Genomic DNA, 23,997 nt, shown 5'->3' with positions numbered 1-23,997 from the left:
TTGTTTGCAGCACTAAGTGTAAGATCATTGGCTATGTGCTGTGATTAGATTAAAAACCTGACTGGAACTTCTCTAGAATACTGATTAGCTGATTAAAAACTATTTATTGAAGTATCTTGCTAATGAAGGGTAAGTTAGATATAGGCATGTCATTTTTTAGTGTGTATAAGTACTATACAGAACATTAAAAACAAAAAAGGATACTACTTTATTTTGACTTTACAACTCCAAGCAAATTTTCAAATGGTGTATATTAAAAATAATAATATGATCATACTTTTAAAATCCCTGGAGTACCTGGTCAGTCAGGCTTACATATAGCCCCTAGCCCATCGGTTAGCTATTAGGGTAAATTAGCTTGAAACAGTAATTTTACTGTTTACATATTACTGTTGAATCAAGAGGGTTTGACGTGCATCAGTGTTTTATTTACGTTCACTTCCTTGGATGACTGATCACATAAAACCACATTTTAAGGTATTGGATTGTGAAGGGAATATGAATATCTTTCAGGGAGAGTATATAAGCTAGGTAGGGCTGGCCCACACATTTAGTGATGAACAGCCTTCATTTTGAATTACCTTTAAAAAAGTTACAATTATATACACTGTATAACATGTATACAGAATATTCATATACACTAAGTCTCTATTTGACACAACAAAAAATATATTCAGCATTTTAGTAAAATTATTGCAAAATTAAATGTCAATTTTGTCCATTATATATTCTACTAAAAACATAAAATTGTAATAAAAAAGCATGCTAGACCTGCTACTAATGAACTTCAACAATACAACCAGACCAATCAACTGTACAAACATCTATACATTATAGAGGGAAACACTGCACAGTAAACTCAATGTCCTTGACCCTGTTCCTCTGGCCAGTCCTGTTGGACAGTAGGCCACAATGTAGGCCAGCCTGAACCAGGGCTTACACTTAGTATATGTAGCCAAGGACAAAGAAATGTCACTCCTCTAACAGGCAACCAATCAGGACAAGGACATGCCTGTCAATCACATGTCCTAGTCAAGGCACTACACATGCCTTTGCTTGACAGGAGGAACTTAGTTCTAAGAGGCGTAGATGTCATCTGCTGTGTCCTCACATGGAACCTTCAAAAGTATCAACCCACTGAGAAATCAACTACCTGAAATGTGCAAATATTTGTTATGATGTTCAACGATACAAGCAACTTGTACCGCCTGCAGTCGCTTAAAGAGCATCCTCTAAATACCCTAAGCTTAATAATGTTGTGTGATGCTTGCAAAGTGAGCATCCCAACTCCATTGAGACTCTGAAGCCTTAAATATAGCCTCTATATGTACTGTTTGGCCTAAATAAAAGTTTCCCCTGCTTTGAAAGAAGGAGAAACGTACTTTCTCCAGGTCTGGTTCCCTCAGGGCCAAAGCAAGCTCGTTGTTATCCATCACTGAGGCGGCAGCCACATCCAGAGGAGTTGAACCTCGCATGGAAGGAGAGGCTGAAATAGATATCACACACACACACACACACACACACACACACACACACACACACACACACACACACACACACACTAAATTAGCTCAAGGACTCGAGCACAAATAACACTAACATCATCAACAAAACACTAACATCATCAACAAAACACTAAAATCATCAACAAAACAAGTTTTAACTTGGTAAGTGATGACCCGAAAGGCCCAACCGCATGTTAAAAAACTTGACAGACAATAATGTTAATTGTAACACAAAGATTTTACTTAAACTACTTAACATACATTGCCTTAGTCCTTCTTATATACTATACAATGTTTTAGAAGTCGCTTTCGACAAAAGTGTCTGCTAAATACCTTAACTATAAATATATTAATTAGCCTACCTCATTCACTAGTAATATCAACAGTGTTAGATATTGGTAGGTTTCACATACCAGACCATATCAATAGACCCCCACCCTTAGCCTCAGCCACACCAGGGGTTTGGAGCCATGATCATTAGACTTGATTCTTGGATGTCTGGAGCCAGGCATATTAGCATTTAGATGGCCATGGTCAGTCTGCTTATTAAACTATGTGATCTGTTCATATGTTATATGCAGGTCCATTCCTGAAGCTTATCATCAAGTTTACCATCATGTTAAGGCCAAGCAGTGCCAGAGCACCAAAATAAATACAAAATCATGCATGCTTGTTAACAGCTTTCTCTTCTAAAATGCATTATGGATACTATCTAAAAGCACTGTGAAAAACATGTAGAGAGACACCTACTGGTAGTTGCCCTCGTAAATACATAAACAACTAAAGGACTTACCAAGTCCCACACTGCTGTTCTCCAGCAAGTAACTGAGGTGATCAAACATGGCTTTTTGGTTTTGTCTACTGATGCGACAGAAGTAGCAGAGAAAACGACAGCAGTTGGCCACCATCTTAGGAAAAGTAATTTCCTTGATAGAAACAACAAATATAAACATAATTACTTTGGCTGCTCCCAACATACAGGAGAAACAAATATGAACATAACTACTTTGGCTACTCCCAACATACAGGAGAAACATACAACATCAGGGAAGGCATAACATTGTGAACTTTTATTCTATACTCATAATCCATCTACAGTGATATCTTTCAAAAAAGCAATGAAGCCAGGAAAGTAACAACCTCCATCTTCACACTCAGCGCTCCCAATCTGCTTCATAACACAATTTGGCATTGTTTGGCAGTGAACCAACATTTCCAATTCTCATTATAATTCACATTATATGGATTTTATATCGTTATATACTACGGCTCAATACAGTATATGTACTCTCCCTTGAAAGATTTCAATTAAAGTGATACTCACAAATGTGACTTTATACTGCCTACATTAAAACTCATATTCTAAAACAAAATCTTTTGTCACTGATCAGAATCCTTACCTTTGATTCTCCACCACCCAACACGTTCACCATCACCTCCATCACTGTCTCATGCATCCCCAAGGCCCTCATTAGATTTGGATGCTGATAGAAAACTTTGTTGTTCATAATATCTCTGCAGGGAACACAAGAGATTCAAATCAGACAGGTCACACATTCATCTTCGCTCTCATCTACTGTGCTATTAGGAGTTCACAAAACAGCTTTTGTTTTAACTGTACTGACAATAATTTTAAACATTTTCAAGCATCAACTAAACAAACAAGCAAATGAATCAATTCAGTGCCCAGAACAGCACTCCCTGTTGTATATTCACAAATGTGAGGTACTCTGAACAATGAAACAACTCTTCTATATCCGCTCCAATTCTCCATCTAAAAATGGCTATACTACATGTTTTACTTATCAGTCACAGTGTGGAAGAGCAAGCGAATGCCTTCTGACACTATCTATGTGCGCGTGTCCAAACTAACATGATTTCCTAAGCCTCTGTCATAAGAGAGCACATTTCCAGCATGGGCTGGTGAAACTAATGGTGTAAAGAGCAGAAGACAAAGATATCTATGGCAGATCTCTGGTATTTACCCCAGGCCCCGGATCATGAGCTTCTCCTCTTCACGGCCCATCCGGACGCTGAGGAGTGAGCGTATCTGGCCTAGAGAGGCTAGCAGGTGGATGGTGTCCTCCACAGATACAGTATTGATGGTGTAGGTCTTGGGCAAGGCCCGCACCTGTCCCCCTATCCCATCATACTGCCGATGCAGGAGCACAAACATGGCTCTGACCAGCTCTGGGTCCTCGATGACACACTCCTGAGCCCAGCGCACCATAGTCTCAGAGATAAGCTGCTGAAGAGTGCCTGTCAAGAAACATGGAACAGAAAAACTAGTACACAGACCCTATACATTTACACATTTTTTGGCAACTCATAAATATATGTAGTTATATGTATGGAATAAGAAAACACAGAGTTAAATCAATTTTACATACAATTTTGTATCTTAAATTTTAACAATCAATTTGGATAACTGTGAAATTGAGGCTCATAATCTGAATATGGCTGAGGACTTGAATATACATAATTAAATGATTGTAAATGATAAGGATTATATAATTAGGGGGTTCACATACTTGGTTTCTTTACTTTTTTTTTCTTTGGCAGATCGGCCATTTTCTTTTTCAAGTAATTCACTTTTTCCACCAGACACATAAGACGACCACGTATTGTGAAGTCTCCATCCACTTCGCCAAGCTTGTCATCATCCAGCTCAATTCCTGTTCCCAAATGAAACAGACGAGCTATGACACTTCTCTTAGTCAATTTGTCTCTCTCTTAGATCAACACATAATCACACACAAGAAATGATAAAACTATGCTCACAACAATTTTATAAATAAACACATACAATTTTTATTAAAAGAGATTTATAAATACCTACTAGTCAATGTTGAAAATGAACACATATAAGAATAGTCTCTGCAACAATAGACGAGATTTAGATTGCCTTTCATTTACAATTCTCCTTCCCTTTGACGTAACTCTATGCGTATGTGTGTATGTGTGTGTATGTATGTATGTGTGTATGTGTGTATGTGCGTATGATATTGCTGCTTCTACCACTGAACTGTAACACCTATGATGAAATGATGAACTGCTTAGACATGTTGGACTATACAGAAAATGTAATTCCTGATTAAACTATTTGTAATTTGAAATCAAATGAAGCATGTATAATGTGTGTGTGTGTGTGTGTGTGTTTACACATATACTTGTGCTTTTTCACAGATGTGTGTGTACCGCAGTGAGTCATGAGGTCTTGGTGGAAGTCCAACAGCTGCTCTCTGATCTCTTCAGGACAGGGACAGTCCTGCTTCTCATCCTTGAAGCCTAGCAGCATGTTAATCTGAGCAGAGACAACGGAAAGCCCACTCAAAGACAGGACTCTTCAACAGTCACTTCACTAGTCATGGTGATTAATCATGTGAAGAGCTATCACTTCACTAGTCAAGGTGATTAGTCATGTGAAGAGCTCAGGTAGAACAGCTCTTCACTAGTCAAGGTGATTAGTCATGTGAAGAGCTCAGGTAGAACAGCTCTTCACTAGTCAAGGTGATTAGTCATGTGAAGAGCTGAGGTAGAACAGCTCTTCACTAGTCAAGGTGATTAGTCATGTGAAGAGCTGAGGTAGAACAGCTCTTCACTAGTCAAGGTGATTAGTCATGTGAAGAGCTCAGGTAGAACAGCTCTTCACTAGTCAAGGTGATTAGTCATGTGAAGAGCTGAGGGAGAAGTGCTGCCTACCTGTTCCTGTGGAGGGGAGCGGAACTCTTTGGTCTTCCGAGCTGTAAGTGCTGCTGACATGTTCAGGGCTTGCATGACCTCATTGTAGCGGAAACGCTGGTTGTCCTGCAGGTTTGCCACAAAATCATCAGAGAAGCCCACCACCGCCTCGATCCGGTGACGCACCTGACAGTCACACAGGTACTGCAGCAGATGACACATCTGATAGAAGAGTTGAGGAAAGCAGGAAGGTGAGAGAGAGTAAATAACACTGGAGATACAAAAAGAAACATCCAATTGAGTATTGTCATATGAAATCACACATGCAGGTACATAACTTAACATACTATGACAGTAAAACTATGACCAACTGATATGAGACATATCGTTTAAAAAGAGGACAGTTTATCAGGGCAACTGAGACATTCCAGACACTCAGTTTAGAATCACACTATGGGATATAGCTCCAGGGGAGGTCTCCACATGTTCCTCATCTTGACTTGAATGCGTGTGATTATTTGAATGATTTGTGTGATTATTTGAATGATTGGTGTGATTACTTGAATGATTTGTGTGATTATTTGAATGCGTGTGATTATTTGAATGATTTGTGTGATTATTTGAATGCGTGTGATTATTTGAATGATTTGTGTGATTATTTGAATGCGTGTGATTATTTGATTGATTTGTGTGATTGAAGTTGCTCCTCCACTACCTGAAGCTTGACTGGCTCTGGCAGCTTCATCTGGAGCAGACCTTCTTTGGGAACCTTGGTTGTCCGTTCTCCTTCCACCTCCCCAGCTCCTTTCCTCTGTGCCTCTGTCTTCTCCCCGAGGGGGGCGCTCTCAGCTGGGTGGGTGGGGGCAGAGGTGCTCTTGTCTTCCTTGGAGAAGACACTGGGCTCGATGAGTTGCAGAATGATTCTCAGGTCACCATTGTGGAAGACGCCCATAATGAGCAGTGTGTAGAAGAGTTTGATGAGTGGCACAAACAGGAACTCTGTGCTTCCCCCTACAGGGTCACGCACATGGAGACTCCCCTCACACACAGCCTCCGTCAGCATCTCCATGGTCTTGGTCTTCAGGATCTCCAGAGGAAACTCAGGGCTGAACTGGAAGCAGTCACCACTAAGACTCTTGTCTGTGCCCACGAAGCTGGGGGAGGAGAAGCGCATGCGAGGGCGAAGTGAGGTGCTCAGGCCGATGCCCGGGAGCCCATGCTTCTTCTGCTCATCAGGGAAGAGAGTGATGCTTTTAGTCTCGTCTGTCATGGGGACGATGAACTCACTGTTCATCATGAGGCGTGCGGTGGCATAGCTGCTCAGGTGGATGTCAATCAGCAGATCATAGTAGCCGGCCCGCAGCAGGCCAGGCATGTGCTTGTTCTCAATGGCGTAGAGCAGCTGGGACTCGTCCACGTGGCTGCACAGGGAGTGGGCCACGAGGTTGTTTCCCAGTGCGCAGACAGCAGAGTAGAGGCGGAGCGTGTGGTAGTGGAACTTCAGCAGCTCCCTCTGCTCTGTGAGCTCCAGGATGTCCACTGACCTGTGTGGGGAGAAGAGAGATGCTTTAGTCATCAGCGTGTCGTCTGAGGAACAGTAGCAACTCTCACACAGCTTCACTGACAAACCCTTCCAAACTATATGGTATCAATGAGGGCAGTGTTTACCCTTGACTGCTTTTTATTAATGAGTGGCATAAAATGTTGGGTGTGTTATGTATGCTATACCATCTAAACGATGTACTCCAGTTAAAAATGCATGTACTTTATGTACAGCGCATTCAGAAAGTATTCAGACCCCTTCACTTTTTTCACATGTTGTTATGTTGCAGCCTTACACTAGTCATTTCAATTAATTTTTCCCTCATCAATCTGCACTCAATACCCGAAAAACAGGATTTTGGAAATTGATTAGAAAAGAATAACTGAAAATATCATATTGAAATAAGTATTCAGACCCTTTACTCAGTACTTAGTTGGAGCACCTCTGGCAGTGTTCACTTATGTCAATGTGTGGTTTTTTTTTGTAAAGTTTTTCCTTTCCAAAAATGTCTAAAATTCTGTTTTCGGGTATTGAGTGTAAATTGATGAATTCAAATAATCTTAGCATAAGGCTGCAACATAATGTGATGAAGTGAAGGGGTCTGAATACTTTCTGAATGACCTGTAAGAGAATATTTTGTAAGTTTTAAGTACGTGGTGCATGTGCGTGCACAACCAGTCCGTACAGCTCACAGAAATGAACTACTTAATAAATATAGGTCATATCATTTCAGTTTCCTGTTTAGTTTGTAATATTAGTCAGGCCAGCTATGGAGACAACTGTGCAGCCAGCCCATAACTTCTATGGTAGAGGAAAAACTGAGGAGATCCAAACTGAGCTGACCTATTTGATCAACAGATCATTTGCAGGCCATTATGTCCAAATAAAGAACAGTTCTGTGCATCCGTTGACTGGGTAGTTCTCCTCTTTGAGGTGGCCTCGTACCTGTTTTCTTCAGGGATGTGGAGGGACATGAACTGCAGCGGCTCGTGACACTGCACCTGCCAGCCAAGCCGCTCGCTGACACGTGCTACCTCCACTCTCAGGAAGCGGTTGGGCACGCGGCTCCACAGCACGGGCGTCAGGTATTGCACGTGCAGCCGGGGAGGACACTGAGGCATTGGGTTTTTACGTTCACTTTTAAAAAGGCCAGCAGACAAGGGCATCACATTCTACAAATGACAAGCACACACAAAGTCACACAGAGGTTTTGTTTAGGGTCAGATAACAGCATTGGAGGACTGTGACAGTAAGTGTGGCTGGAGGGCGTCTTCACCTTGATGCTGCCCAGCTCAAACTGAAAGACGTTGGGGCTGGTGGCCTGGGCGAACACTGCAGGGAACAGCTTGGTGCTGGGCTCCACCTAGTCAAATGTAGAGCATGGACCAAAAGTTAAAAATACCCTCTCATCCAGAAAGCAGCAAATAGCAGCAATGATTTAAGAAAATATAACTAAAACCGAACTTGAGCATTTATCGTGTCTCTCCTACACCAGGTTTAGCAATAAAACTTGTTATGTGTGCTTACACTATGCATGTTTTCTGTTCTAGTAAAGATCCAGTAGTTCTTGGATGATGTGCTTAACACAGTTTAGGGGTAAAGGTATAAACCAATACTCTATAACAGTTAGATCTCAGTTACCTGGTAAAAGGTGCTGAGCTCTTTGCCATTGCTGGAGAAGGTAAGCACCCCATTGACACAGTCCACCAGGCAGCCGATCTCCAGGCCATTGTTGTTTCGACCCTGACCAGGGCTGGTGCAGTCGCCTGCCCATACCATGTAGCAATTACTGCGCTTGATGCTGTCATGTAGATACATACACACATTAGTGGGGATTATCAGCAGACATCAGGCTTTTAGTAAGGTTTATATATTTCTAAGCAAAAAAAGAATATCTCCATGAACTAGTTTGGATTAGTTAATATGTTTTGCAACCCATGAGCTGTTTAACCTATAAAACTTGCTTAAATGTAACACTGACAGCAGGCACTTCAAATGGATACTGAAGTCCAAATTCAAAATATTGGAGAGAGTTCTCTCAGTATTCGTTCAATATATAGATTAATCGCATTCGTAAATTGAGTGAATTTAGGCAACCTTGAATTCTGTTGTATATTTCTGTTTTGCTGGTTGTTGCTGAAATCAGCCAATCTGCCATGGCCCTCCGGTGTGACTAATACCAGTTAACGCTAGCATGTATCATGACGCCATTAGCCAGCACTAGTCAGGATCACTGCTGCCTTGATAACCCAGCTGCACACGGACCACAGAGTATGAATTTGAGTACTTGAATGTTGAAATGACTTAAAATGCACATCCCTACAAATAAATGAGTTAAGGTTTAATTAACCTTAGCTGAAGCTCAACAATTACTCTGCCCTCTTTAAATCCTTCTGGGCTCTAAGCGGTCTCCATCTTTCAAATGCATCTCCAATATCTGCCTGTGTTTCACTATGTCTGGTCATGGAGGATTTTAGAAGGATGCTGAGGTTTTTTAGGTCAGGCAGAATCTAACTTTATCTCTGTTGATCCAGTTTGTTTGCTTGCTTCCATGGCTGCAGCACACTGTTTGCTTGCCACTTTGTTTAAAATCTGGCAATCCGGGGTGTCGAAATGGTACTGACTACAGAATGACAACAAGTTATTTACACTACAAACACAAGTACATTTTAAGAAATGTATCTCAACAAACCTCTCATGGACCTTTCCTTTCTCGTCTCCAAGGGTCACAGTAACCGTCCGAACCTTATCTTGCTGAAAGGCAGCATCATACTGATGGAAATCCGATGTAACCCAACCCACCCACACACTCGATGGCTCCTGGCCAGGGAAGATCCTTACAGAGTAATAGTACTGAAAAAAAACACACAAACTTACAATCATCTGCCTTGTCGTCTGCTCACACCACACATTGTTCAAAGGCTGAGGAGACATGATTTTCTCTAATATACAGTATAATGCCCATAAAATGGTTGGGAGGGATACATTTTATTGGCAATCTCACCGTTGAGGTCTGCATGATATACCCAGAGTCATCCCTCTCATCTGCCATCACCTCTTCAGGCAGACGTGCTGATGACTGGCTGGTGTTAAACTCTGGCTTTGTCTTTTTAAGCATAAACCTGAATTGACAGACATAAACCCCCGTATATCAGGGGATCTCACACAGTATGTTGCTACTTATGCATAGAAGTGTTCAGGAAAAGGTTTCTGACCTTGGCTTGAACTTGGATGGCTTTTCCTGGTTGTAGTCCTTGTGGTTGTTGAACTCATCAGTGTCCTTCTCTGGCCCGCTGGAGCCCATGTGACCATGGGAACTCTTCATCAACACCTCAAAGTCAGATTCTGTTTCTAGGTCATCCAGGTCCTTCTTTGAGGAGAAGAATCTACCGTTTGAGGGCAGTGCGCTGCCTGGAGACCGACAGAAGACCTCTGCACACTCGATGGGCATACTTAACCGGTAAAAGACAATGTCGCTGCTGCTGTTCTGTGAGCCAAATGACCTCTGGGTGACCTTTAGACATGGTGAGCTCTCCACTGTCCCATCTATCCTTGTGACCTTTTCATGAAAAAATAGTTAGCAAAAGCAACATTTCAGTCGGCAGTAATAAAAGTAATCTCTCCTACTCACAAACACATTCAAACTCAAAATAAGAAATCAACATCATACATACAGAATGAAATGGGCCAGTCACAATGTTGACCATCTAGGCCACAAGTATTACATACTGACATATATACAAGATAGCAATTTACAAAAAGAACAAAAACACACATGGAATTTCAGAGTTAGTTTGACTGTGTGTGTCTTCTGTATGTTTGCTGTCAGGGCTCAGGTCTAGCAGCGGTGTTCAGCTCGTCTAGACACTGTGCCCCTGGCTCAGCTGGAGACCGTAGGAATAGGCCCATTTTACAGAGTGACACTAAGTGTTGTTGATTCCTCTGATATGATGGCCAGTTCCTTAATATACAAGTTCAATAGTGCTGGACAACAGCCATATCTTACTTCACACTCTTGAAAAATAATTTGTCATTTTCAATCTTAATGTTGCACTAGCTGTTGATGGATACTGATCTAATGATATTATGTTCTAATTGTAAAACACCTTCAAGAATCTTACAAAAGATCCCTTGCCAGCATCTCCACTAAATGAGAGAAACTGAGTAATGATGATGAATAAATAAATGAATCAATCATTCAATCAATCAATCAATCAATCAATCAATCAATGCACTACTCACCTCAATGTGCTCATGATTTGAAGGGACCGGTATGAACTGAGGGAGCCTCTTGCTTAGCCACATGGTCAGATCACGGTTCATGTTTACAGCAAAAGGCTCATAACCCTCCTGCAGGCCACAGATTGTGAAGTACTTCAACGTGCTCACATCCTTGCCAAAGTTCATGCGGCCAACCTGACACACACCCAGACTACACACAGGGATGAATCCTACACAGTGAGGAGGCAAAAACATGGACTCTCAGATATACACAGGCACAGGTGACATGTAACAGGTCATACATGCATATGTGAGGAACTTCAGCATGTTTTAACCTGGGCTCTATCTTCCCATCTCTTTGGGTCCAAATTTGGTGACAAAAACGATCGAAATTGGTCCAGCATGGCGTTATAATGCTATAACCGTCAGACGCAAAAAGGATATACAAGATAATCCTATGGGGCATGAATCAGCAGAAACGCAATTTGTGAAACACAAAAACTACAAAAACTGTAGAAACAGTCCCACAGGAACATTGATCCCCTGTGACCATGCACATTCAATAGTCTCCCTCCTAGTGAGGCAGTAGTGTGCTGACAGTCATTACCTTCATGTCATTCAAAGTGAAGCAAGGGTCTGTTACGCACAGCAAATCAATGGCAGACCACCGCTGAACTACCTATTCAATGAACTACACAACAACGCCTCATCTGGGTGGTGTATTCATTTCTCTTGTTCATTTAAATGTGTAAGCTTCAATGGGATTTCACATAATGTTGCTATTGGTGGTCATTAACAAAAAGTCCAAACTTTTGATGAGCAGTTGACAGCACCAACTACAGTCAAAAACCTTGAAACATATTTGCATGTACTCGTTTAGCAGACACTGTTCTCAAAGGAACTTACAGTGCCGTACACATTTCAATGAATGCATTCTTCCTGGATATCAAACCCATGATCTTAATGTTCTTAGCACCTGGCTCCACCATTGAGTCAACTCATTGAGCTCTAGGTCATCAATGCAGGAGTAAAATCTCTTAATTGACTGACCTTCCCAAATTTCAAAATCTTTAAAGGCCAGCTCTGATCCAGAGTCGTCCAGCAGCACCTCTCCATTGAGAGTGAACATCATGGTGTGTTCACTCATGTCCACCATGCATCCCACCACATCTCCTGCCAGCCATGGGCGCCCGAAGTGTTCATTGCCCTGGTGCCACCGCTGAGCCTGCCGTATAGAGAGAACACATGACAACATAATACATGGTGTTGGCTTAATGCATGCAGAATGTACTGTGTGTATCAGTCAGTCAAAACAAGTATTTACAAAATGATTTGCAAAATAACTTATTGTGCACACATGCACAAATGTGTCCATTTACATTTTTCAGTCCTTCTAGGTTTGATGTGCAAGATGACCTATAAAGTACCTGCTGTGTGACTGTGCCTATGCCATTGATGGATCAAATGTAACACTCTGTAGAAACTGGGACTACTTCTACCCCATGTAGTAACAATAGCATTCATGCTACAACTACTACACACTTCACAAATGTCTGCCACAAATCTCAGACAAATCTTCAGACAAAATTGAAATATTTTAAACTCTCAATGAGTATGTGTGTGTACTTACCTTGAAGCCATCAAAGACAAATGCGTGTTCATCAGAGCCCAGTTCCTGGTCAGGCATGCAGGTTGGTCGGGCCCACCCTACCCTCATCTCCCCAGAGGTCACCATCTCAAACTCAAAGTACCACTTCCCCACGCTCACACTGTAGGTCTTCTCAGCACGGAAGATACGAAACCTCTCGGCTGACATGTTGTTCATGTCTGCTCTGGATGCTGGTGGGTGAACGAGAATTTATATTCAAATCTGGACATCTGGGGATGGAATAACCTAGGTATGACCTTCAACATACCTGACTATAAGGACAATGTAGATCAGCCCCTATACTCTAAACTAAAAAGGGATCAGGGACTATGGTAACAGGGACAATTTTCTTGTTTTAAACCAGGATGTTTAGTATGATGGTTTTTACATCAAAACATTCTTAGTTGCTAATGTACAGGGGTGTTTTATTCATCAAACTGCTTTTCTCTCAACATCAATCTGATTTGACAACAGTTTTAGAGATTTGGGAATGAAGGACCCACCATGGTCTTGGTCTGGGGCCTCAAGGCTGTAGCCGTAGCCTAGTAATGTACGCACTGCTTCTCGCAAGCTGTCTTTGTTGGATTTCTTGGTCCGTTCATCGAGCAACGCATATGGAACCAGTCGTGGGTTCCTCTTGCTCTTCACGTCCTAAGAATAAGCAAAGGTGAGAGATTCTTACTCATGCCACGTTCAAACTCCTCCATCCTTCTCTAAGTCCATCGGCAGGGATGGACTCAAACTATTTCATTGAGAGATTGCTTGGTTGGTTTTATCTACCAGTCTCAAACTCCTCTTCCACACTATTTTGGTTTCTGTGTGAAGATTCGTAAGGGGGATTCTACAAACTACTGAGACTAACGCTACTTGGGGAACCTGGCCATGACCTCTTTTGCTCCCAAGTTGCATTGCACGAAGTGCCAGAATGTCTACTGAAACATTAACATTTCAGGAAAGGTGTAAGCTATACATTTTTCATTTAAATAGCTAGCTCAGACGTTGTAAGTGTGTTCCATTAGATGAGTAGATGTTTGGACATTGTAGGACATTTGGACAACATTCTAGGCCGAAATCAATTCACCAGAATGGACGTGAGATGGGCTATATTGATCTCGACCAAAATAACTTTTTTACAGGCTCCAAATCACATACCTTGATTAACGAAATAACAGTCAGTCTGAAAGAGTGTGGCTTGGGCATTTTAAAACATGTCTGACGAGCTACAACTATGTGTCTTCTTACATTGTAATCTCATCTGATGCATTCAGTTCAAAGGGATTGCTTGACAATGCTATTGGTTGGCATTAGCCAAACCTTTTACTAACTAACTTCAGACTGGCTCTTCCAACTTAGTGCCTTTGACCACACCTTTGCCGCTCATTCTGCAGCACTGTTTGTGCAACACGTGCCACCGTTTCTGCCAGCTGTTTTTGCCGTCAAACTAGGGCCCATCATGTTCAAGTTTCTTTATACATGCTCTGGTTGATGAGGCTAACCATGTAACTTTTGTCTATGATTAAAATTCTCATTAATAACTACCATACAGGCAAGCTAAATCACTACTACAAGGCTAACATTTCCATTGTTCTTGAGTTCACAAGCCTTAGCCGAGCAACTACTGCAACTACCCTAATAGTGGAACTGCTCAGCAACGTGCCTGTAGGATGCCATACGTCCAGCCCTGCCGGATCCGGTCCCTGGCCCAGACATTGTGGGCATTCTCTGCCAGCTTGTCCACCATGGCCTCCTGGGGGGAGACGAGTCTGATGTGACCCAGGTCCATGGGAGCGGGCTTGTACCCACCGGAGAGTTCATATCTACAAGATGAAAATGACAAATAATACAAATAAAAATAAAACTTGTACAATGATGTATTTCACAATGATGTGTATTCATTTTGGAACACTGACTGCTAACTTTAATTGACCTAAAGTATATTTCATTCCTTGAAAAGCTCCGTGGTTCAAGACATCTCATACTCACTTGGATAGGAGCTTCAGCTTCTTGACTTTCTCAACAGCGTGTTCATCTGCCATGCCAACATGGCAGCCTAGTGCCAGAAGGGTCCTGACAAAGAATAAAGATGATCTGTAATGTCTTCCGGGGTTAAAGTCAACACTTGTGGACAACTTTCAAAGGCTAGTTACAATGACCAAGGCACACATGAAGTCAAGTGACCTGACACGATTCAAAAATATGACCAATGTAGTCAGCCATTATGCAGTTTAATCTATGGGAACACGGCCTTCCATCCTTCCCCTCTCCAGCTCTGCTAAATAAAGGCATCACTGAGTTAATTACACTCAAGCTGTTCCTCTTGTGACTATCAAGAGATTGGCCTCAAGAACAGAGAAACTCAGGAACATTCAACAGGAACTTAAGTGCATCAGAAAAGAGCATGAACCTAAATGAGCAAATTTGGGCACTAATATTTGCAAAAATATGACAGAATGGTAGAGAAATGAAAATGATATACAAAATAAAACAAAAACAAAACAAACAAACAAACAAACATAAATATAGAAAAGGGAAGCAGAAGACAATTTGGGGGGTAACAGAAAAGGGGGGTGTTAAAAAGGAAGGTAAACATTGAGAGGATTTTAGTTGAACTCACTTAAGTGTCTCCACAGACATCTGCAGGTTGTAGCTGCGTTCTTGTTCCGGAAGCTTGGAGAACTCAACCAGACAGGGATGCTGTCTCTTGTTGTCATCCCGTATCTACAGCAAGGAGACAACATTGAATGGCTAATCCAGACAGATCACTCCTTTGACAGACATTTGGGGCCATTGTGTCCAAAACAAACTTCTAACTCCAATGGCCTATTTGTTTTTCAGTACAGCATCTTTATTGCATAGGTCCATTTGAGATCAGGGTTGTCAGTTTTACTGGACTTTTTTTTCATTGTGCTCCTAAATATCTGTGTTACATTTAAATTACCAAGTATTTCTTTGTTCATAGTAGCCCAATCTTGTCATGACCTACTCACCACGCCATATGTCCAGCCAAGCTCAATCTTGTTCATCACCCAGAGCTCATGGATGTTTTCAGCAAGCTTCTCACGAATCCGCTCCAGGTGAGGGGGCAGCACGATCTAAAGTCAAAAGGACATTAGCCTATGTGACCACGCAGATCAACACACAGTCCTGAATGTCCTCACATGTCCTGTCCTCACTTGACTAGAGAGAGTCATATGATGCTGTACGCCATGGTATCTAATGACAGATCAGCTGAAATAATGTATTTGTCTATACGCTGTTTTGCTTAACTGAAGTCTGATGGCTGTGTTTGTAGTTTACAGTTTATAGAGAAATGTCTAATATATCCACAACAGCAACTGTTCAAGGCCTGCTTCTGACATTTGATGAAAACTAAAGACTAAAACCAGGATCCTATAGTGCAGGGGTTTTCAACTGGTTTTGTCCCAGGGACCACCATTCTGACTAGAAAGTAATTTGCGGCCCACTGATGTACCTGCACGCGCGTGCGTGTTTGTAACTGATGGAGATAATTTCCAAACACTGTTAATGACTTAAGAATATAATAATCAAGTGCCTTGTATTATTAATTACCTTATATAAATCATGTACTTATGTAAGCAGGAACATGGCTTTTCTGTGTTTCTGCGTGTGTGTAGAATATTAGGTGCCACTTAGTCTGCATATGTACAAGAGCATGTTTAGAGAAGGGTCGAACTGTGCTTCTTCCGACCTTGCAAAACTTCCATCCTTGCCTCGGACTTCGGAAATCCACCACGTGGTTATCCCTGCTGAACGCTCAACTTCTGTCTATATAAACCTTGTGCGTGTTTATCATTGCTTCACTTTCAGCCTTGTGCTGGGAGTGAGCCCGATTGCAATTGTTGTTTGTCTAATAAATATACTTATATGCAGCTCCGGAGTCCTGAGGTAACTAGGGTCAATTTTCACCTATCATATTTGGGGGCTCGTGACCGGGATTCCAACAACCTCATCGACTCTCCACGCTGGGCTAATCATCAGGACCTGAACCGTACGGAGGCTTACGAGACTCCGTTTTTCTAAAGACCTCCAACTTGAATTGGAAGGAGGCCAGGGCCTGCCAGCGAGGAGAGCCGAGAGTGAAGGAATTGAATTAGACTATAGGGGTTGTATAGGGGACTCCGAGCTGTTTGTGAGTATATTGTTTGTTTGTTGTGTGTGCACGCTAGTATAGTTTTTTTGGGGGGGGTTGTGACTAACTTTTGTTAATTTTAACTTGCACTATTTTTATTATTTCTCTGTAAAACTGTTTTAAGGGTACCATGGCACTGTCGGAAACCATATTGTAGCTTCAATATATCACATGTTATTCTCAGAGATATTTCCCTAACGAATGTTCTAGTCCCCTGGGCGCAGTCACCTTCCTTAAGCCTGTAAAGGAGAGCTAGTGTCTCTCCCGAAGCCCCGAAGCGCGTTTGGTGGAAGAAGACGAGAAGGCCTCTGAAGGAAGGGTATAGAAGGAAGGGTGGCCTCTGGGCGGGGAAACATAGCTAGGGAAAATATTTAACAGGGTAAGGAGGATTCTATGAAGCAGCACTATGGTTCCGACTGAGCTTAAGACCATGCAGAAGGGTTTTATTACTTTAATTATTTTTATTCCTTTTATCATGATTTTAGTAATCCAAGAAGCCTATCGGAACATCAGGTTCTGATACGATGTTGATCATTTTTTTTTACTCCATGTATTGCTCTTGCTGCTTGCTTTTATTGATTTTATGTAAAGCACTTTGAACTGCAACAACCATCTGACACACACACAGGCAAAAGACCCGGTTTCATTGGAAAACCACAAAGCAGACAAGGTCACTAACCAGGCCGCACTACAACAACCATCTGACACGTACACAATTGAAGAATTAGATCTCACAATACTAAAAGATATGCTGCAATATTGAGCCATGGTGAAAACATGCCTCAATAAGTGGGGATAGTAAGCATATATGTTGTTATCACTGTTTGAAATAATGTATGGAAGAATCTACACTGCCTAAACTCTCAAACCATTTGCTGAAACAGCTAAAGAGATTGAATATACATTTGCAGAATATATGGCAAAAATGTGAATTAGCAAAATGCTCTCAGAACTCTCTGCTTCACAGGAACCTGTGAGGCTGAAACCAAGGTTGGGCCAGGAGATTGGGTCCTAATCAACAGCCTCAAAAGAAAACACTGCCACTTGGGACAGAGCATGTTTAGACCAGAAGTGATAAGAAGGGTCGAACTGTGCTTCTTCCGACCTTGCAAAACTTCCATCCTTGCCTTGCACTTCGGAAATCCACCACGTGGTTATCCCTGCTGAACGCTCAACTTCTGTCTATATAAACCTTGTGCGATGTGTTTATCATTGCTTCACTTTCAGCCTTGTGCTGGGGGTGAGCCCAATTGCAATGGAATAAATATACTGATCTACAGCTCCGGAGTCCTGAGGTAACTAGGGTGAATTTTCACCAAACAGTAACCGCCGCCACGCCCCCTCCCCCCGCAGAGATATTCTGCCTATAACACTTAAATATGTGAAATTATCAGGGTACATCGCCAGCCGCCACCACGCCCCCCCCCCCCCCCCCCCGCACAGATATTCTGCCTATAACACTTAAATATGTGCAGTTATCAGGGTAGATCACTAACCGCCATCGCCACGCCCCCTCCCCCGCGCACATGTTCGGCCTGTAGCACTTGTCAGTGTAATTTCTTCAATATTTTTCACGATATTCAAGTGTAATCTTGAAATGTGTTGAAATATCAAAGCGAATTTATAAAAATAAATAAAAAATCAATGGTGAACTGATGGTGAACATAGGCTCATGTCGCTGACCCCCTGCAATGCCGTCGCGGACCACCAGGGGGCCACGGACCCCCGGTTGAAAACCCCTGCTATAGTGTGTACAGTACCATTCTGTGCAGTACACTGTGGGCCTACTGTTGTATGTTACTGTGACTACAAAGAATGTGAAGAATGTCAAAATTGCACTATGAAATCAATGATCAGGTACAACCACAATTTACCCTTATTAAACAATTTCATGTCAACTTTCCAAATAAATGCTACATACAGGAGTTTTCAAGTTCAAGTTTCAAGTGCTCAACTAACCTTAATGTCTCTTTTTCATTATGCATGCAAGGGTCAGAGTGTTAGGCATGCCCTCTGAATCCAGGACTTGAGGGAGTCTTAGATATAGAGTAAACCTTGATCCATTAGCCATTTCTGGCAAACTATTTTCTGCCAAGGGATTTCCTGCATGTTTGAGGTGAGACGAATTGCTTAAATTCCCCCAATGCCTGCCTCAAGAAAACACTATATTTGACACGTTTGAAGTTCTTAAGAATAATGAATTAGTTCAAATGAATAACCGGTAGCTAAAAATGGTGAATTATAAAATACTTTGAAGTGGTTTGCTGATTCAGCTAACAGCTTGTCTAGTCAGCACTGGCAACGTATTGTGTATAGAGGAATGTGCTACTTCTCCTTCTGAATAAACAGCTATGGCCTGCATCCGTGTGGTTGGTACCTGGCTGGTGTCCACTGGGATGGGGGTGAAGGCAGCCTGTGAGAGGGTGAGTGTGGGCCCCAGCAGGTCTCTGGTGGCTCCATGGTCCTGCTTATACTCCTGAGTGTGCTCCACGCGCAGCTTCTCTCGAGGAAGCACCGCCTCAAAACAGGGAGCATAGCTTGGTGGGGGCAGGAACTTAAACTCACCATGACGACCACCCAACAGGAAACGCACCCTTTTAAAAGGAGAAAATCATGGAAGGATTTCAATAATGGCATCTCCATATGGTTGAATTCAATATTCAATATCAAATGATGTATAGTGTGTGTGTGTGTGTGTGTGTGTGTGTGTGTGTGTGTGTGTGTATGATGTATAGTTCAATTAGAAAACTTTAAAACATTTAATATTGCAGTCATAATATTTAGGTAAATAAAGGCAAAACCCCTTGACTCACTTGACTCCAGCTGAGAAGCTCACCACAGGGAAGAAGAGCCCATCAGAGTTGAAGTTCTCAAACATGCCCTGGACCGGCTGGCCATTGATGCGAAAGGAGATGCTGGGGGCGCTGAGGTCCAGGCAGCAGCTGACCACGTCCTCTGAGCGCAGGAGGTGCTGGCTGGGGGAGCTGACCGTACGGGCAATGCAACCTGGACGCCAACACACGGGAAGGCATCAAAACACAAACACAGCCTGGAGGACAAGACACGATCCATATTTAAATGCTTGGCCATCTTAACATATAACAAAGCATGAAGATGGTCTCTTACACAATCTACTTTTGTGTATTATACACAATATTTGACAGGCCATAAAATGGAAAAGAAGTATGAATGTTTGTATTTATGTTATTTACCTGTACAATGCCAATTAAAGAACTGACTCAGGTATTTAAACCCAAGCTGATAAGAATGGAAGCCATGTGTATATGTTTTTTATATGTATATTTCATTCATGAACAACCACAGAGTGAAAGAAAAATACATTTGCTTGCAAGTGTAAAGTTTTGAATGTTTTCTCAAACACTTCACCATGAGACTAGCATGAGTTGGTCATGAACCTGTGATTTTATCACTATGATATGATGATCAGCACACAAGTGAAGGTCGCCGATATCCAGAACCCCCAGAAATAGTTTGTGTGCCAAGATATTTATTAAATACAGGCGGAGGACGAACCATCTAACTCAATTGTTTACCATTTTGTTTGAACATATTCCTTTACAGTACAACAGACTGTTGAACTGTGATTGGATGTTTAGTGCCATGCTTACTTGTCACAACATCTGTTGACTTCCATGAGAGCAGGACATTACCTTCACAAGAAACTGTGCATGCTTATGCACTGCATTAAAAACAGATGTCAACTTAACCGCTGATGTTCACTTCCTCAACTTACTTTTGGTAGCTGAAGTATGTACATCAGCAAGAGACAAAAGGGAAGATTCAGACAGTTTGAACTGAATGTCATACGATGTGCATAGTTCTCAAGTCACACACGCTGAATACACAACTGTTTCAAACACAGCCAATTCATGCCACTCCCCTTAGTAATCGTCAGATGCAAGGTCCACATAAAAAGTTTAGTGTTTCTAGTGTTTGGTGTTGTGTAATGGTGTATATATGCAGTGTATATATTGAATATATCATATCAATGCTATGAAATCTTAGTGGTTGATATTTAAAAAGATAACATAACACTAAGAAATACAGGAAAGGTCAGGCTCTAAAAGGGCAGCCTTCATGTAGCTAAAATAGTAGTGAAAGTTTCAGTGAATTGTTGTCAGATGATTTTGTCTTTGCATCTCAACAGACTTGTAGAGCACTTGTGGTTATAAATACAGTAATCATTTATTACAGCTTGTACCAAAAGATGATGTTAGCAGTAACTAACCTGACCACAGATGTAGCCCATCGAAGCCGTAGGAGTACAGGTCATCACCAACACCATTGCTGCCCCAGCCCTCCCCTCCTCCTGGGTAGGGAGAGTAGCCGTGTGTGGAGGCCCAGCCCACTCGCAGGTGGGACGACTCAGCAGTGATGAAGGGCTCCACGGTGTCCACGATGAGCTCATAGTACCACTTCCTGTACTGGGCAGAACCTTCACTAATGCCAAGGAAGATGTTGGGCCTCATGCTAGCGGATCAAGAGATGGAGTATAAAAGTTCAACATTCAATATTTTAAAATAAACACTTTCAAACTTAGCACTACAAATCTTGTTGAATTAAGTTACATCCGCAGATCCACAAAAGAGCATGAGCAACTGGAAAGGTGCTGTATTACTTTGGGAATGCAGAAGCCAGAATACAGTCACTCTTTCTGGTGTTCTCTCTGAGCTGATGGGGGGTGAGTGAGGGGTAGCAGCCCTACCTGATGACCTGGTTGACGAGCTGATGGGGGGTGAGTGAGGGGTAGCGGCCCTACCTGATGACCTGGTTGACGAGCTGATGGGGGGGGGAGTGAGGGGTAACAGCCCTACCTGATGACCTGGTTGACGAGCTGATGGGGGGTGAGTGAGGGGTAGCAGCCCTACCTGATGACCTGGTTGACGAGCTGATGGGGGGTGAGTGAGGGGTAGCAGCCCTACCTGATGACCTGGTTGACGAGCTGATAGGGGGTGAGTGAGGGGTAGCAGCCCTACCTGATGACCTGGTTGACGAGCTGATGGGGGGGGGGGGGGGGGGGGGGGGGGGTGAGGGGTAACAGCCCTACCTGATGACCTGGTTGACGAGCTGCGTCTGCAGCAGCAGGTCTCGTCCTGGCAGGAGGTTATCACAGATGAGGTGCTGGTTGGATCGCACAGCAACACCATGGCACACACACAGGGAACACAGGACATCCAGCACCTACAATGAATGCATCAGAGGTCACAAAAAGAAATATCTGGAACACAGTTAAACCTGGGGATGAGGAGCTGAGACCGGTGCAAATCTCATACCTTATGGTTACGTCCATGTTTGTCCAGAAGAGAGATAATGGACTTGATATGCCCCTCTTTAATGATGTTTAAGGCTTCTGGACTTTCCACCAAGACACAATGCAAAACTTCTAAGATTCCTACATTTTGGAAAATAATGGAGACAGATGGAAACACATTTATATCAGGCTGCAAATTAAACATTCAAATACAGACAGATTCCTAAAACCGTCTGATAGCATTCTCTATTTTCCATAGACCTAAACCTGACTAAACTTGACTAAACCTGCATCCTAACTAAATTGTCTCTGTCATTATAGCCTGGCGAGGTTCTAATTTTGTAATTAGTGATACCCCTTATACAACAGAAGAAAATACATCAAAATGTTTCAACAAAAAATTGAACATGTGGCATTGTTTGTGTATAGCTGTGCTTTCAAATCTTCCAGACAACAGATAGATGGACTTGTGGTCTGTCTCAGGGAGAGGCAGTCAGAGCAGAGGTATATCTGTGCAGTGTCTAAAAAGTGAATAATCACCTTCAAACTCTCTCTCTTAAGAACACTGCAAATAATGACAAGGAGCTTTGCATGGACATCCAAAGTGTGACTGATTCAATTTGGCTTTAACTACATACTACACACATATCTTTTCACAACATGTCAAAAAACAATAGAATTCGATAGAATTTGCCTTTCAATGAGAGGGAAAGGGCTTTCAGTTGCATTGAACCTGGGTATGAGGAGTGTTTTCTGGTGTTTCAGGATGTTTTTCATGGTGAAAGAGAGAGGTGTGTAAAATACTGCTCCTGATCTCTGCTGATGGATGTTTGTTCTCTTTAGGGGAACTGCAGTGACGGAGGGTTCATGAATTCTTTATGGAATACTCTTCCTATCCTTTCCCTCCCTCCCTTAGTCACACTCACACACACACACACACACACACACACACACACACACACACACACACAGGCAAACAAACAAACAAACAAACAAAAAACAGCATAACCTAACACACTCAGTATGATATAAAATGGTTGTTGTGAATGTACCTACACATTAACCCCTCATCAATGTATTGCCATGTTTCTGTGTAAAGTTGCTATTTGAATACATACAATACTGTGAGAAGAGCAGCAGTCAGCTGTGGTGGGAGGCGGTACATACCAGAAGAAGCCTCAAGGCGCTCTAAACGACTGATGAGCCAATCCAAAGAGCCTGAGAACTGGGCACAGTTCTTCCGGTTACCCCTTATGAGGGCAGCTGAGGAAACACAGGGGAGTATTAGAGAACAATAATATGCTTCCTTTTCCAGGTTAGTCCAACATTACTTTTACAGATTAGTTTCAGGTCCTGTCTGAACTCTGAACACTGTCTGATCTGAGGGATATGATCATTAGACATCACAAGAAAACACAAAAAGTCATTAAATGAGCAGTCTGCAGTACTGGCTGGTTGTCGAATAGTGAGCTAAATCTATCTGGGTACAGATCAGATTCCAGCTGATCTTCATTAAGGCTCCCAAGCTTCTGAGGTAGCTCACAGACTACTAACTGATGAGTTGCTACTAACAAATACAGAAAAGCAGAATATACAATTTAGCATATGCAATTTAGCAGCATATCTCGGTCTTAGAGTACACTAGCTCTTTGCAAATGATCCAAAATACTTTTTGTTCATATTCAAATGATATGCTGTATATTGTATGTAGTTTCTGAATCTTTTAAATCAAAATCTGAGGATAAAATGTTTTAATGCTTTACAGAATATAAATGTGCATTGAAAGAATGTTTTTTTTTGGTTTTGTGTGTCAAAAAAGGGAAAAGGATATTTGAAACTAGATTTGCATTTCCTGAAGGAAATACCAGTGCTAGCAAAGCAACAATAAAAACAAAATCAATATTATTATTAAAGATAAAGATTAGAACAGTTAATGCAATTCAGTGCATTCAGCGAGAGACAGACAGAGGAGAAGGC

At 42.1% G+C, this 23,997-nt stretch overlaps 1 protein-coding gene across 11 annotated transcripts in view; it reads right to left on the bottom strand.

Moving 5' to 3' along the window:
- ryr2a (ryanodine receptor 2a (cardiac)) overlaps positions 1–23,997 on the bottom strand; it is a 117,890-nt gene that overhangs the window by 49,294 nt on the left and 44,599 nt on the right. For 10 of the 11 annotated variants that reach the window (XM_031560938.2, XM_031560942.2, XM_031560944.2 and 7 more), the window contains 28 exons: positions 23,188–23,283; positions 22,043–22,161; positions 21,817–21,950; positions 20,998–21,239; positions 19,562–19,754; positions 19,126–19,342; positions 15,586–15,690; positions 15,213–15,316; positions 14,582–14,665; positions 14,256–14,415; positions 13,102–13,249; positions 12,581–12,789; positions 12,001–12,175; positions 10,972–11,180; positions 9,945–10,288; positions 9,734–9,851; positions 9,422–9,582; positions 8,371–8,530; positions 8,006–8,092; positions 7,675–7,901; positions 5,902–6,730; positions 5,208–5,408; positions 4,704–4,809; positions 4,037–4,180; positions 3,491–3,764; positions 2,906–3,020; positions 2,299–2,431; positions 1,383–1,486 (listed from right to left, as the gene is read on the bottom strand). In XM_031560938.2, coding sequence (XP_031416798.1) covers positions 1,383–1,486; positions 2,299–2,431; positions 2,906–3,020; positions 3,491–3,764; positions 4,037–4,180; positions 4,704–4,809; positions 5,208–5,408; positions 5,902–6,730; positions 7,675–7,901; positions 8,006–8,092; positions 8,371–8,530; positions 9,422–9,582; positions 9,734–9,851; positions 9,945–10,288; positions 10,972–11,180; positions 12,001–12,175; positions 12,581–12,789; positions 13,102–13,249; positions 14,256–14,415; positions 14,582–14,665; positions 15,213–15,316; positions 15,586–15,690; positions 19,126–19,342; positions 19,562–19,754; positions 20,998–21,239; positions 21,817–21,950; positions 22,043–22,161; positions 23,188–23,283 — 5,198 coding nt within the window. Of the gene's footprint in view, positions 1–1,382; positions 1,487–2,298; positions 2,432–2,905; positions 3,021–3,490; positions 3,765–4,036; positions 4,181–4,703; positions 4,810–5,207; positions 5,409–5,901; positions 6,731–7,674; positions 7,902–8,005; positions 8,093–8,370; positions 8,531–9,421; positions 9,583–9,733; positions 9,852–9,944; positions 10,289–10,971; positions 11,181–12,000; positions 12,176–12,580; positions 12,790–13,101; positions 13,250–14,255; positions 14,416–14,581; positions 14,666–15,212; positions 15,317–15,585; positions 15,691–19,125; positions 19,343–19,561; positions 19,755–20,502; positions 20,509–20,997; positions 21,240–21,816; positions 21,951–22,042; positions 22,162–23,187; positions 23,284–23,997 lie in introns of those variants that run through there. The other variant, XM_031560946.2, reaches the window with a different exon arrangement.

This window comes from Clupea harengus, chromosome 23 (genome assembly GCF_900700415.2).
Source record: "Clupea harengus chromosome 23, Ch_v2.0.2, whole genome shotgun sequence".
Lineage (NCBI taxonomy): Eukaryota > Metazoa > Chordata > Actinopteri > Clupeiformes > Clupeidae > Clupea > Clupea harengus.
This window is presented reverse-complemented; position numbering and strand designations above follow the sequence as displayed.